Raw genomic sequence first — 13,907 nt, 5'->3', positions numbered from 1 at the left:
ACACTGTAAAATCGTACAATTTGGATGACACACGGAAAAATCAAGTTTTCCAGGTTGAAATCACTTTACACGTCGATTTTTATTGTACAAGTACGCTTTTTGGATAAACAAAACTTTTTCCGGAAATCGTCATTGAAACAGCATTTCCTTGCGACATTAGGCGCAGGAAAATTGGATTTCCCTGACTAGTACTGTAAAAACTACAAAAATGACGCAAAATAATTAGTTATTTAAACAAGAAAAATTTATTCTAAATTTCGTAAATTACACTATTTACAGATATTAACATTAATTGTAGAATTCGATATATTTGCAATGTTAATTCCAGACAGAGATTTATGATCAAGTTTAACCTTTTTATCAAAAATTTCAGTCGAGATTTCGGTGCAACAGATTTCAGATGAATCACTACTTGTAGAGGGACACGTCTCGATATTAGTGAAGGGTCTTTTTTTCGGACCAGCTTGTATTTTATTAGCTATATCTAATTTATTTTCGATGGACTCTTCTATGTATGCTTCTGCTACTGAACTGCTTTGCCATCCTCCATGCCTTTTTAAGTTGGTAATATCTCCTCCTGCGTCTACTAGTAAAGTCGCGGAACTGCGCCGCATACAATGTCCTGTGTATTCCAGAGGTGTTGGTAGACCAAGGTAGGTAGCAATTTGAGAAGGAAATTTACCAAATGAATGCAAGCCCACTGGTTGGACCGTAGATTTCCCTTTCTTGTAATTTAAAAATAAGCGCTTGTGTGGAGTACTAGGCGGACGTAATTCCAAATAACGTCTGTATGTAGCAAGATTTCTTTCATCAACAACTACAAAGCGTCGAGGTTTTTTTGTTTTAGAATCAGGAATGTGTACTATTAGCACGTTATTTTGATCTTCAATGTCGTCAACTAACATCCTTGATAATTCGTCGCATCGACAGGCTCCAGACACCCCAAAAATAAGCGCCACCTGAAATTACCAAATTTAATAAAACTTAAATATGTAATCATTGTAATAACTTACTTTCATTAATAAAAATTCCTTGTCGGGAGCTTCAAGCAGAAATTTATCTATCTGGTCCCGAGACAAACATTTCGATTTTTTTGGTTGGTAACCAGTCGATTTTCGTTTTAGGTAAGCAGTTACCTTACAAAACTTGCTGATATCCAAATTTTTCTTCAACAAAAGCACGGCTTTCAACATAGAGTAAGTGCTCCAGAGGCTTGAAGCCTTATAAGAACTTGATTTTTCCGCAAAATAAGCCAGAAATACGTCTTCCGTTAGCGAAGTAACATTTTTAAGCCTGCGCCAATCTTCAAAGATTTGGAACTGCTTTTCATACCGCTCCTTAGATTTCGACGGTAACAATTCTTCTGTAGCAGCAGCGGCTGCTTTGCTTAGGTCAAAAGGAACATCCTCACCAGTGTTTTCGCTTGTATTCATAATTAATTAATGAAATAAACACACAGCTCTGACGTACGCACAAAATTTTATAATTGTTTTATTTGTAACCATCGTTTTCAAGAAATTGACAAACTAGATTTTTGCGCAATTAATTAAAAAACTTGTTGGAAAATCTCGATTTTTAGCGATTTATTGCGATTTCCGGAAAAATTTAATACAAAACTCGTCAGTAAAATGTCTTATTTGACTCGGAGCTTTAAAATACTCGGCACAAAGTGCCTCGTATTTCAACATAGCTCCTCTTCAGTAATGAGAGATTTTCCTGACTTTTATGTAAATATCTATTGTTGCTATGGTTTGAAACGTAGTCATAGAAGTCTCAATATATTTCAAATTTTGTCTTTTTTACATGAATTTCATTTTTCGCTTTTTTAATTAATTGTATTGAACAATAAAACAATGTGCAGTCGTAGAAAATTCGACCACTTTGGTATAAAAAAATTTTAGCTATTACTATTTTTTTTTAATATTACAATAGCAATTTGAATGTATGCTCCTGATTTGAAAAACGGAACAGTGATTTTTTAAAGATTATTTGATTTGTCGAACAAAATATTAACAATTAAACCTTATTTTTTTTTAAATATGGGAATGTGTCAAACTTAGTGGTCCAGTTTTTTTACTGCGACTGCACGTAGCTCTGAAGTAAAAGGTTTTATTCCGCTGGTTCAAATTAAACCCCTCATCGCTCGCGTTTCAAACATGAGTTCGATTCGTAAAAAGCTACTTTACTTACTTCGCTACATAAAATATTGTTACGTTTAAGAAATACACTTTTATTTTATATATATGAATGACGCAATTTAAGTTTTTAATTAAAACAAAAATAGTTTTTGTAATTTTAACAAAATTTTTAACACACAGCACTCTTTTTCATTTTGATATACAGGGTGCGTCACTAAGCGGGTGTTCTTCGATATCTCAATAATCATCAGAGATAGAACAAAAAGCAAAAGACCAAAATTGTACGGTTCTTTGAGGACCATACTCTAAAATTGTTTTTAATTATAGAGTGTTTTGTTTTTAAGGCGAAACACACCTTCAGTATTTTTAAGTGAAACATCCTGTATAGTTTTACGTATTGTCATCAGTCTCTTTGAAATTCAGATAAAACGTTGTCTCGTTATTTCAAGGGTTTTCAAAAAAAAATGTAATAAGTTTATTTTTAAAATCTGTCATACAATATTTTGTGGAAGTATAGATAAAGGTACGTGTTTTCTTGTGGTATTAATTTAATCAAATTTTGATATACACACACAGAGAAAAACTAGCAGTAACAATCAACTTTAAATATAGAAAATTCTAAACAAAAAAAAAGAGAACAAAAGATATAATAAGATGCAATCATAGGGTGTTCTGTTAAAGAAAAAAAAAACTGAAATATTGATACCTTTATTTGTCTATCCACAAATTATTGACTTTAAAAATAACCGTATTGCGTTTTTTTTTGAGAAACTTTCCATTGCTAAAAAAATTCAAGAAAATTGGAATAACGTGGTAAGGTCACGTCGGAATTTAAAAAATAACATATGATTCTGTATGGTTAAAGTTATTATTATATTATATATTATAATAATTAATGACATGTCGAAGAACGCGCGCTTTGTGACTCTGATGTTATTAGACAGAACTTTTCCCGTCTTTAAAGTACAATCAGACAAATCCATTATTTTAGTAAAAAATATATAGACAATACCAGTCACAGTGTAGGAAAAAAAGTGATCTAAGAAGGAATCGTACCTGCGACCCTCACTCCAACCAGTTGATATAATAATGATCAGTTGCTTAACGTTTCTATTATATTGTTATAAAATGTTGCTATAATAATAAAAAATAAATAAGTTTCGATTGTTACATTTGTGATTTTCTCTATTTGAAAGTTTTAAAAATAATTGATTAATAAGAACGATTGATACGAAACAAACCTAGTATTTAAAAAAAACCCGTGGTCAATGATTGAATGCATGTATCCTGGCTAGTGGTTGTTTCTTTCAACAATTTTTTTAGATTAAGAATTTTTACATGTAATGTAACTTAATAGTCTTGTTTTTTATTCCTGAGCGTAAGCAAAAGAAATATTATAACCCAGTCAATCGGACGATTTGCCACCCAAGAAATATCCCCTTGTAGTAGGGATACTCGAACAAATTTTAATTAGCGTTTTACCATCTAGATCATATTCCTAAAATTCTCATAAAATTTTGACAACCAGTCCAGCAGGTTATGACTATTAAAAGTATATACAGACGGCAAACAACAGACGAAAGAGACCTTTTTTCACTTTTTACGGCTCCTGAAACACTATTATTAAAAGTTTAAAAATTATGCTCCCTGTTAATAAAAAAACATCGGTTTTAATCAGACTTAGTAAAAAAGTATGGAAGCAGTTGAATATCGCGAGAACGGTTTGTTGAATCTTGTTGAAATTTGGGCTGTTCCTAGGAATACTCTATTTTCTGAATTTTTTTCAAATTTAATACTTCATTAGTTTTTGAGATGTAGGGCTAACTTGATTTTTTTTTAAACCACTATTAGTCAAATGGTCCGTGCATTTTTTCCTGAATTCAGAAAAACCTGTACAAGTTTGCTTTTCAGTACACACTGAGAAATCGATGACAGTATTTTCAAAGCTAACTGGGGTTTTCTATTTTAGAATTTATTCATAATAAATTATTTTTTATTTTATTTGTTGTTTTAGTTAAAAAAGTGTATGCATGTGTTGTGTTAAAAAAAATCAAATTAGCTTTTCATCATGACAACAAATGAAGTTTAAAGTTAAAAAAAATATACAAAATAGAACTTTTAAGTATAGCCCAAATTTCAAGGAGATCCAACTAATCGTTTCCGAGATATTCAACTGCTTTCATACTTTTTAGCACTCCCGTATGTAGTGTAATTAATAAGCTTAAAATGTGTAGCAGCTTGCATTTGAACTTTATAGATTACTGAATTCGTACAGGGACGAATCATCCATTATTTTAAAAGTAAACTCCAATCTTAACTAAGTATTTATTAACTCTCTCTTTCTAAATTACAAAATAAATTACACAATTACCATTATATCTTAGCGCTGCATAATTTATCAGTCTACAGCTTTAAATCTACCCTATTCAAACCCTCAAATTTGGATTGGTGTACCGAACATACTTCAATAAATCTTCATTTTCCTCGCACACGAAAGGCTTGCGATGATGACAAGCCACATCATGCCAGTTGACTCCATCATTATAAAACTGATTAAGAATAGCAATGCAGTTTTCGCTGGCACCTCCTTGTTGGGCTTCCCTGTTATCAGGTTGCGGCTTCCCTATTCCGCCGTTTTCGGACCAATCGTTCTGATCTCTCTGGGTCGTGGGGGCCAACTTTTGCAAAATAGCGGTCCAAAACCAGCCATTAATGGGCAGAGGTTGGAGATCAGCCCTGTCGCAGCCCTTGAAGTCGCACAGGCGGCCGGAAGTCCAAATGTATTTAACCTGTTGAGTGGAATGTGATTACACACAGTGTAGTAGACGAGGAAGGTGGCACTTTATTTGTAATTAGACTCTAATAAGGACGGGTTCAAATACTTTAAAGTAGAAAGTTGAAAGTGAAAACGGCACGCTTCCAAGTGGATGTTAATAAGTGAATAAAATCTTACTTTTTCGTCGACGATACGTTTTTTGATCCATTCGTTTTCAGCACTGGTTTCTAAAGAGACGAGGTCCATGCAACGTTGTCTGCAGTAGTTTCTGCCACCGAGCCAGTCTTCTTGGACGTCTTTAAGGGCGGGGTCACGCCAGCTGAAGAAGTAGCCTTTGCCTGAAATTTATTTATAGTTTTACTCTAGGTGATTCTCCTTTAAAAACATATTTACGTAAATTCCAATTACGCAATGTATGAATTTAGATAATGATTATAATTTAAGATTATATTGTATTGTTTCTGTAAAGTGATATTTTATTGACATCGTCATTTTTCTGCATGATTTTACGTAATATCTAAAAATAGTACTAAAATTGTTCAATTCAATACATAATTCATTACATGTACCTACAAGTATAAAGCGGATTTAAGTGTTGCATTAGTTAACGTGACTATAATACAGTTGTTACAGTGTCCTTACTCACAACAGTAATCCAGTCAAATTAATATTAATTGCAACCTACAATAGTTTAGTTCTAGTATCTTTGTTTAAACCCGTAGGACTTGTGTTGGTAAAAAATCACAGATCCTCTTCAATTTTTCGTGGCTGAACAAATCCTTATTTAACGATTATATTCAAAATTTACTACAAAAGTTTACTATTGGAGATTATTCAAAAATCGCTAATTACTCTTCACCTATTCATGCCCACCATAAACTTGATGACATCGTCTCAAAATTTTGTTAAGTAAGTAAATCTGGTATAAATTATGTATAAAATAATTAAAAAATGGTGAGACTCGACCAGCTTACGTGTGCTCACTGCGCTAAAACCCTCGAAGTTGATTTTTCCGGAATATAAGGACTTCTGTAGGATTGTTATAAATTAAAATAAAATAAACCTAAGTTAAGTCTTATTGACGATTCATTCGTAAATGTTTTTATGAGACCGGATTATTTTAGAAGGGAATATTAAGAAAGCGAGCGTAGCGAGCACGTTTAGACGTTTTAAAAATCACTCGTCAATGTCCCGGAGAAGCTAAATTATTAATAATAGAATTTTGTATTATCTAAAAAGGGTGAATGCTAAAAATGTTTGTGATTATTTGCTAAAGTTGGAGGGAGTAACAATCTAAACGTACTTACTGCGCTCGTATTCTAAGGGTGTGTTTTTTTATGTATAAAGATTTATTCTTACTATAAAACAACTTTGCTGAGATACTTTCCTGCACTCTTCCATGAGAATAAGCTCAAAAACAATTAAAATACGAGCGCAGAGAGCATGTTTAGGTGTAATTTAAATAATAATTCATTGGTGTTCCTGCGAAGTTGTGGAACATGTAACATCAAATTTTTTACAGCCTTGCTGTTCGTCCGTAAATGTTTTTATGAGATTAAATTAATTAAAAAAAACAACAACATTCAGAATGCGAGTGCAGCGAGCACATTTAGGTGTAATTCAAAATTATTCGTTGGAGTCCCTGGGAAGCTAAATTATAAAGAGAGATTTTTTTTCTCTCTAAAAAATTGGTCGAAGGTTAGTGCAGTGTAGTACTAATAATTGTAATATTGTATTTCCAAATTTTTGGGAAAATAGTCCCTGACTTAATCAATAAAATAAATTGACTCATTCATTAATTTTATTAAGCCACTCTGTATAAACAAATCTAAAAAATATTAACGCAGTGATAAATCACAAGCATCATATTTTGTACATTTTAGATAGGTTTTAGTCAGCAAAATTTTGATCTGACGTCATCAATTTTTTGAAGAGTCTAAGTAAACATATTTTGATTAAAAATTTATCATGCCTATTATAACCTTTAAACGTTTGCAATATTTCAAAGCATTCGGTTTTGGAGATTTAAAATTAAATTGCAAAATGCTGTTTTATAGTTTTGATTTTTTTTTCCAAGAATCTGAACGTTTTGGGTAAAAACTCAACACGGATTTATAAACTACACGTGTAGGACCATGTTATTTTATACTACTTAAAACCCATTTACTATGTACAATTTTTGTGCTGACTGCCATCACATTGTTGGTGGGGATGATTAGACAAAGTTTGCTTAGCGTTTTATCATCTACATGATTCATAATATACATTTGAAATAGACAACAATCGGTCTAGTAGTTTCGGAGATTATCTATCTAACAAAAATCGACAGACAGGCACAGACGGAAACTGGAGATCCATTTTTTTTTTCATATTCTAAAGGTCATGACCCTTCGAGAAAATTTGAAAGCAGCAGACTCAATTACAATACTCTGAGCTTACTCTCTGGAAGTAAAAAGTGAATCTTGAAACTGTAAAGTCTAAGATATTCGAACTAAAGATTTGTTTTTTAAAATAATAAGTTTAGAGATTTACTGTTACACGAAACCTAGACAGCTTCGCTGAGATTCTTCCTTTATTACTTCAATGAGATTAAACTGCAAAAAAACAATACTAAATAGAATGCGAGCGCAGCGAGCGTGTGCAAGTGTTATTAAAAATAGTGCACTGCTGTTCCTGATAAGTTAAACTAAGTAATTATTAACAAAGAATTATTTATCATCTACAAAAGAGTGAATGTTAAAAGCAATTGTGATTGCTATAGTTGAGGAAACTTTGACAACCTGAATGTGCCTGCTATACTCGTACTATATGGGCATGTGTTTTTTTTAATCTACAGATTTATTATTAGAACCGAACCCAAACAACTTTGCTAAGTTTCTTTCTTTAATAATTCTGAAACTAAATTTAAAAGATAAGATTTAGAATGGGAGCACAGTGATCATGTTCAGATTTGATCTTAATTTGATCAGTTTTAAAAGAGACTGCATTTTTTTTAAGTCATCCTGTATAAGTAATTATAAAAATATGAATGGATTAATAAACCACAAGTATAGAGTCATAAAATTTTGCAAATTTTAATTATAATTTATTCGACAAAATTTTGAGATGACGTTATCAATTTTTTGGGAGAGTGTAAACGGATAGAGTTTGGTTAACAATTTATTATGCTAAATTACCAAATATTGTCATACAATTTTGCTTTTTTTTTGTTTCAAAAATCTAAATGTCATATGTTATATGTCATTTAAGAAAATCTAAATAGCATTTACCACTGTAAAGTTTATAAATTGTTGGTGGAGATAATCAAACAAATTTTGGTTAACATAGATACAAAATTTGACAACAATCGGTCGGGTAGTCAGTGGTCCGAAGCAGTCAATTAAAATACTTCCTTAACTTACGCTCGAGGGGTAACAATAGTGAATGTTCAGTTAATTTTATTGATTAAATTGAAAACGGTTTACCTAATTTTCCCAATGTTTTGGGTATGCAATTATATTGTACTAAAAGTTGAAGACGTCATCAGAATTCATAAATTCTTAGACTTGAAGATAGATACGAAGACAAATTACCAGTTTTTGTGTTCATTCGATAAGTAATACACTGCTTTTTTATTAGCACTTTGAGTTGAGATTTTCAAAGTGACATAATTTATTAGAAGAAATTCATGTCGATGCGTATATTTTAAAGTAGGATAAAACATTAGACACAGTAATTTATAATACCGAATGATTACATGTAGAAAGCGACCCACACACATTTTGAATTTCGATAACTAAATAAATCTGACAAAAACATCAGGACATAACGAATTTTTTCCAAACCTTGAAAGTTTTTGATTTATCGTACATAATTCGGTGATAATATCGGACAAGCAACATAATTTGTAATTGAGTCATCTTTGGAACTGAAACCGTGTGTTTTCTCGGAAAATCTTTAACACTGCGTCACAGAAAAGTTGTAAAGACGAATTGCAGCTTTCAGGTTTTCCCAACGTTTCATGATTCCTAGAGTACGAAAAAGTAGATCTGCCGTTGTGTCACTTTTTATTATGCAGATAATTTGCGGACCTACTGTACCGATTGCTGTCAAATTTTTTATGTACGTTTGAAATATCATGTAGATGGTACAACGCTAACTAAAAATTGTCTAATCATCCCCACCAACAATGGGATGACGTCATTTCCAAAATTCAGGATAGTAAATATTATTTAAATTTTATAAAATAAGATACTTCTGCACTCATGGTTCATGAATTTCTATTGAGTTTGTACCCTAAACATACAGATTAAAAAATAAAAAATAAAAATGAATAACAATATTTTACAATTTAAACTTGAAATTGCAAAACTGAATGCTCTAAAATTTTGCAAACGTTTTAAGATGATGTTAGGGTTAGTAAACAGTTAATGAGAATTTTACACTTATATACATTTTATGTTTATCAGTGTGGTTTAACACAGCGGCACTAAGTCCTTTCCAAGGATGACTCGATCACAAATTATGTTATTCGCGCGATATAATAATATGATATATGACTAAGTACCACCTTTACGTTTCTGTCAACTACTATGCTCTGTTGAATACTATCTTTTAACTGTTTTTGTCCATGACCCATGGGAAATATTTGCTTAAACTTGAAAATATTTTTCTGTGTGGTATCGTGCACACATTAGGATTCTTAAATCTTAGACCACACCTGAATGCTGAGATTTTTTACCTTCTAATAGCAAATAATAGTAGTATCGTTTCGTGTTGCATTTTTTGAAAGGAACAAACGACTGGAAAATTTGGTTTTGTCACGACATGATGATACACATGGCTCTAAATATTTGCACGTGAACTAGTAGATTATTTGTAACTGAACTACTACAGAAAAATAATTAAAATATATATAATAGTACCGTTTTGAACATATTAATTTGGTAATATATGTAGGTAAGTTAAAGAAATAGTGATTCGGTAGCTCTTTAAATTGACATTATAATTGCTGTAATTCGCTTTCTAGCGTTGGACCATGCAATAAAAAAAACTCTTGTATAATATAATGGATAGACAAACAAGGTTTTATATTATCTATTATACAACAATTAAATGATGGCGACTCATTTAATTGCCTCTTAGAGAAAATCTCATCCTGTTTCATGACCTTAGATTAGACGTCAATGGATTAAAAAAAATGCCAAAAAATTTTACGTACCTACTCTTACAAATTACCATTCATTCGTAGAACTTATAAAAACCTAAACCTAATTAGTAATTAATTAAATGATGGAATTATTATAGAGCTTATTATACTAGTTTGATAAATAAGATAATTGGCACGTAGGAGTCTGATAGATCTAGCCAAAATTCAAAAATCACTGAGGATAAAGGATTTCTAAAATTTGAATTTTTTTGAACGTGTATAACTTTAATATTTTAAACATTCGAAGCACAAATGGTCTGAATTGTGGTAGACTCCTACACACATAAGTTTTACAACAATGGAATTAGTGGAACATGTAACGTACACATTAATCATTAAAACAATGTAGTTATTGTGTGTTTCATGCATGTCTTGCGCTCATTGTAAGTTATCTATTTAGGTCATTAACAGAAAAAATCGTATAGTTTGCTATATAGCGAAGCGAGAAAAAACTGAAGAAAGGATCGTGTACCTTCTCTTCGAAAAAATATATTTTAAATTATATGCTGTAATATTTGATCACATAGGTAGTGTTTGTTCGTTTTTACTTACTACACTTCACTTTTTGGCAGTTCCATTGTGCAATTATTTTTATTATTAACATCGAACACGGGAAGTAGAAATAAAAAAAAAGAATAGGTGTTGTTGTACTTAATTCCCATATTATGAAACATAAATAATGTACCCAAAGTAGAACGTCGCACTTTTTTTGGCTAAGTCATTTATGCAATAACATTTCTTTTAATTTTAAGAACATCTAACATCCAACAATTTAATCCGTCACTCTTTACTGACAGCAATTTTTATTACCGGAAATTTCTTTATTGCAAATTTCAAAATTCAACTAAGAAAATTTGGAAAATTGAGTACTAGCAACACATTTTCAAATTTGACTCATCTAAATCAATGGGGTTATATTCTAGAGGTCTTATTCCACTGAAAAAACTGACTACTTTCCAGAAAGATGTCAAATATAAAATAAAATATTTTGATTCGCGAGTTTTTGAATTCACTCTACAATTCAAGTTCGAGAAATTCTGTATCGCATAAAAGTTTGGCTGGTTAAATTTCAAAAATATTTGTTGATGTCACCATTTTATAGAAGTGACACCCTTATTTGTTTAATAGTTATTTTAAAAAGATTTGTGATTCAGCCAAAAGTTAAGTTGCCATTAACAAGTCAAAATTGTACAAAATAGTTTGCAAAGTCTTTATATGAAAAAAAAAAAAAAACGATTGTACATGCAGAAAGTATCGATTCAAATAAATTATTACCAGAATTATGGCTTCAAAAATTGATAATTAAATAAAAAAAAAATTCTACAATGTGAAGTGTATATGACAGCAAACGACAAGAATTTGCGACTATATTTAACACCATAGTTTGATAAGCTAATATTTAATAGTTCATTAGATATGCACACTTGTAGATAGTTTATTTAAATATTTGAAACAATGATAGGAAATTAACAAAATAAAATTTATCACTTTAAAATGAACTTGATTTTTCTCGTTTCTAATTTTCATAAAATGAAAACATGACAGTAAATTAACGAATCTTATAATACGTTCTACCAGCTTCATCAGAAAGCAAAAATAATTAAACAAAAATAAGTAAAAACGCACCGTCAGGGGTCCTTTCATGGATAATCCTCTGGGAACACAGCGCCGGTACAGGTGGTTCCAGAATTCTTCCATTAGGGAACTGGGCTAGAACCAGCCCGAAAAGGCCCGCAATCAAAACGACACTTTTCATTTTCGACTACAAACACAAAAATTAATAAATTATCAACAATCCTCCAAACGACTTACCGTAAGTGACAAACTTGAAATGAAGCCTAAAAGCCACAAGACCCCTATATATAAGAAGGTGGGGTCATTCGTAGCGAAAGAGAAACATACCGATTACAGGTAGCGTCTTCTTCGCCTTGACCTCTGAATTTCTTGGTGCGAGAATGCAAGTTATGAGCGAGTGAAAGCTGAGATCTTATCGAAAAAATTTGTTTTGAATGAGTTTGTTGGCGACAAGTGTCCCTTGTGGACGAACCTTGGAACGATTCTGGGACACTTTCTCCCTTAAAGTAAAGCGAAAAATATGCCTTTTACAAATATTTGCGTATCGATTTGATGGGACGTGCTGGAAATTGTTGCACGTGTAGGCTACTTTCTTTGAACTTGCTAGCCAAACTTGTGACGTGCTTTCGATTTCGTTCGATGAAATAATTGATGGTTTTACTTTTTTGCTGAGTCGGCGTTAGGAAAGTGAAGTAAACATAAAATAATACTTAAATTGGTGAGCAATAATAAGTGACAGAAATATTGTGGTGATGTCATGGCACTGTCAGGTTTTGCATTTAGGAAAGACATACCGGTAAAATCAGGGTCAAAGGTTGAGTGGAAACATTAATTCAGAACATGCTGTGCGAAGATCCGCAAATTGCAGCAGGAATAATAATGAAGTAATGGACCGTGAACTAATATTCTACAAGTAATAAAAACAAAGATAATCATTATTGTTAATTGTTTTAGCTATTAACATTGAGTGTTCCTATTTAATTCTTGGTTGTAGTGTTCCGCATGAACATGAAACACGACATGCTGTTTTTTGTAACCAATATCAGTTATAACTTCAAACCGGATAAACGAAAGATTTTTACTTGTCGTTACTAGATACTAGTAAGCTATGGAACGCCATTTTCATGTTTTCACCATAATTCCTAGAATGTGGAAAAGTAGGTCTCCCGTTTCCGGCGATAGATTGATCGTTGTGAAACTTTGCATTATTTTAGAATCATAGTGTAGAAGGCAAAATTATTAATATGTGCGAAACAACATACTTTGGTATCTGTGATTTATTATCCATTCTGTGTTTAATTTTAGTGTGCGTGTAGATTTATGGACAAAATTCAAAATTGTACAATTCAATCTATGAATTGCAAAAACTGAATTTTTGCACATGATTTAATGTTATTGAGTCATTGCGTAATGGTACATCACTGTTCATTCTATCCGAAAAATTGATGACGTCATCTCAAAATTTGTTTTTCGTAAATCTCTCTTGAAATCCACGGAAGGAATTTTTAAAACTCTGGCAAGATACTAAGTTTAATATTTTTTAAAACCTGTGATTATACAGATGTTTAAAAAATGACTAATCAATTTTAAAATTCTGGGATTACATATGCACTTAAAAGTCATGTTCTTATAAGACATAACTGTATGAAACAGAAACTAATTTGAATTCATTTTCTTGTCGTCAACTGTAATAATTCTTTTCTGGAATATTCCGCTTTTATTTGTTCTTCAAAAACCGCATTTACTTTTAAACTTACATATGTGTGCTCTACTTACAGCTTTTCAAATTATAATGAATACTTATGGGGAATTACTTCTAATTACCTTTTCAATTGAAAGACAAATGAAATAAATGACCGAGAAAGACATTCTTCACATACCTCTTTCTCAAGTCTATTAACACTTTTAAACTTGTTCGCATATGCCCTTCACATTCATAAACCTGACCGAATTCGCTTTAAGCAATATTTCCGTGATATTGAATGGAAAGTAGAGTATTTTAAAAATATAACAGAAGTTACTATTCAGATAATACAGTTTTACATGTAAATTTTAACTCATAGTTAATTCATGCCATAGGAACTGACAGGGTGAGTCACGGTGTTCGATACATCATACATACATCATACATCTTGAGAAATTTTTAGAAATTTTGAGAAATTTTGAGAAATCTTGAAAAATGTTGAGAAATCTCGAAATCCAGAAACTTTGAAACCTTGAAAAATCTTGA

At 31.5% G+C, this 13,907-nt stretch overlaps 2 protein-coding genes across 2 annotated transcripts; both read right to left on the bottom strand.

Annotated features, from left to right (window-relative positions):
• Positions 1–269: 269 nt before the first annotated feature.
• On the bottom strand, positions 270–1,478 carry LOC135130318 (uncharacterized). Its single transcript, XM_064057682.1, has 2 exons — positions 1,014–1,478; positions 270–959 (listed from the first exon to the last, which is right to left on the bottom strand). The coding sequence occupies exons 1-2, from the start codon at positions 1,431–1,433 to the stop codon at positions 270–272; spliced, it is 1,110 nt and encodes a 369-aa protein (XP_063913752.1). The 5' UTR covers positions 1,434–1,478.
• Positions 1,479–4,449: 2,971 nt separating this feature from the next.
• On the bottom strand, positions 4,450–12,013 carry LOC135130085 (uncharacterized). Its single transcript, XM_064057403.1, has 4 exons — positions 11,915–12,013; positions 11,729–11,864; positions 5,092–5,252; positions 4,450–4,927 (listed from the first exon to the last, which is right to left on the bottom strand). The coding sequence occupies exons 2-4, from the start codon at positions 11,856–11,858 to the stop codon at positions 4,565–4,567; spliced, it is 654 nt and encodes a 217-aa protein (XP_063913473.1). The 5' UTR covers positions 11,859–11,864; positions 11,915–12,013; the 3' UTR covers positions 4,450–4,564.
• Between the last annotated feature and the right edge of the window lie 1,894 nt (positions 12,014–13,907).

This window comes from Zophobas morio, unplaced genomic scaffold (genome assembly GCF_036711695.1).
Source record: "Zophobas morio isolate AGI-343-1 ecotype UQ-CSIRO unplaced genomic scaffold, CSIRO_AGI_Zmor_V1 ptg000017l, whole genome shotgun sequence".
NCBI lineage: Eukaryota > Metazoa > Arthropoda > Insecta > Coleoptera > Tenebrionidae > Zophobas > Zophobas morio.
The sequence above is the reverse complement of the archived record's forward strand: the minus strand, read 5'-3'. Positions and strand labels throughout refer to the sequence as shown.

Coding starts and splice junctions, on each gene's coding strand:
- LOC135130318 (XM_064057682.1), bottom strand. CDS start 1,433: ATGAATACAAGCGAAAACACTGGTGAGGATGTTCCTTTTGACCTAAGC. Junction 960..1,013: donor AGGAATTTTTATTAATGAAA/GTAAGTTATTAC, acceptor TGGTAATTTCAG/GTGGCGCTTATTTTTGGGGT.
- LOC135130085 (XM_064057403.1), bottom strand. CDS start 11,858: ATGAAAAGTGTCGTTTTGATTGCGGGCCTTTTCGGGCTGGTTCTAGCC. Junction 5,253..11,728: donor CCATGAAAGGACCCCTGACG/GTGCGTTTTTAC, acceptor AATAAATTTCAG/GCAAAGGCTACTTCTTCAGC. Junction 4,928..5,091: donor AACGTATCGTCGACGAAAAA/GTAAGATTTTAT, acceptor TCCACTCAACAG/GTTAAATACATTTGGACTTC.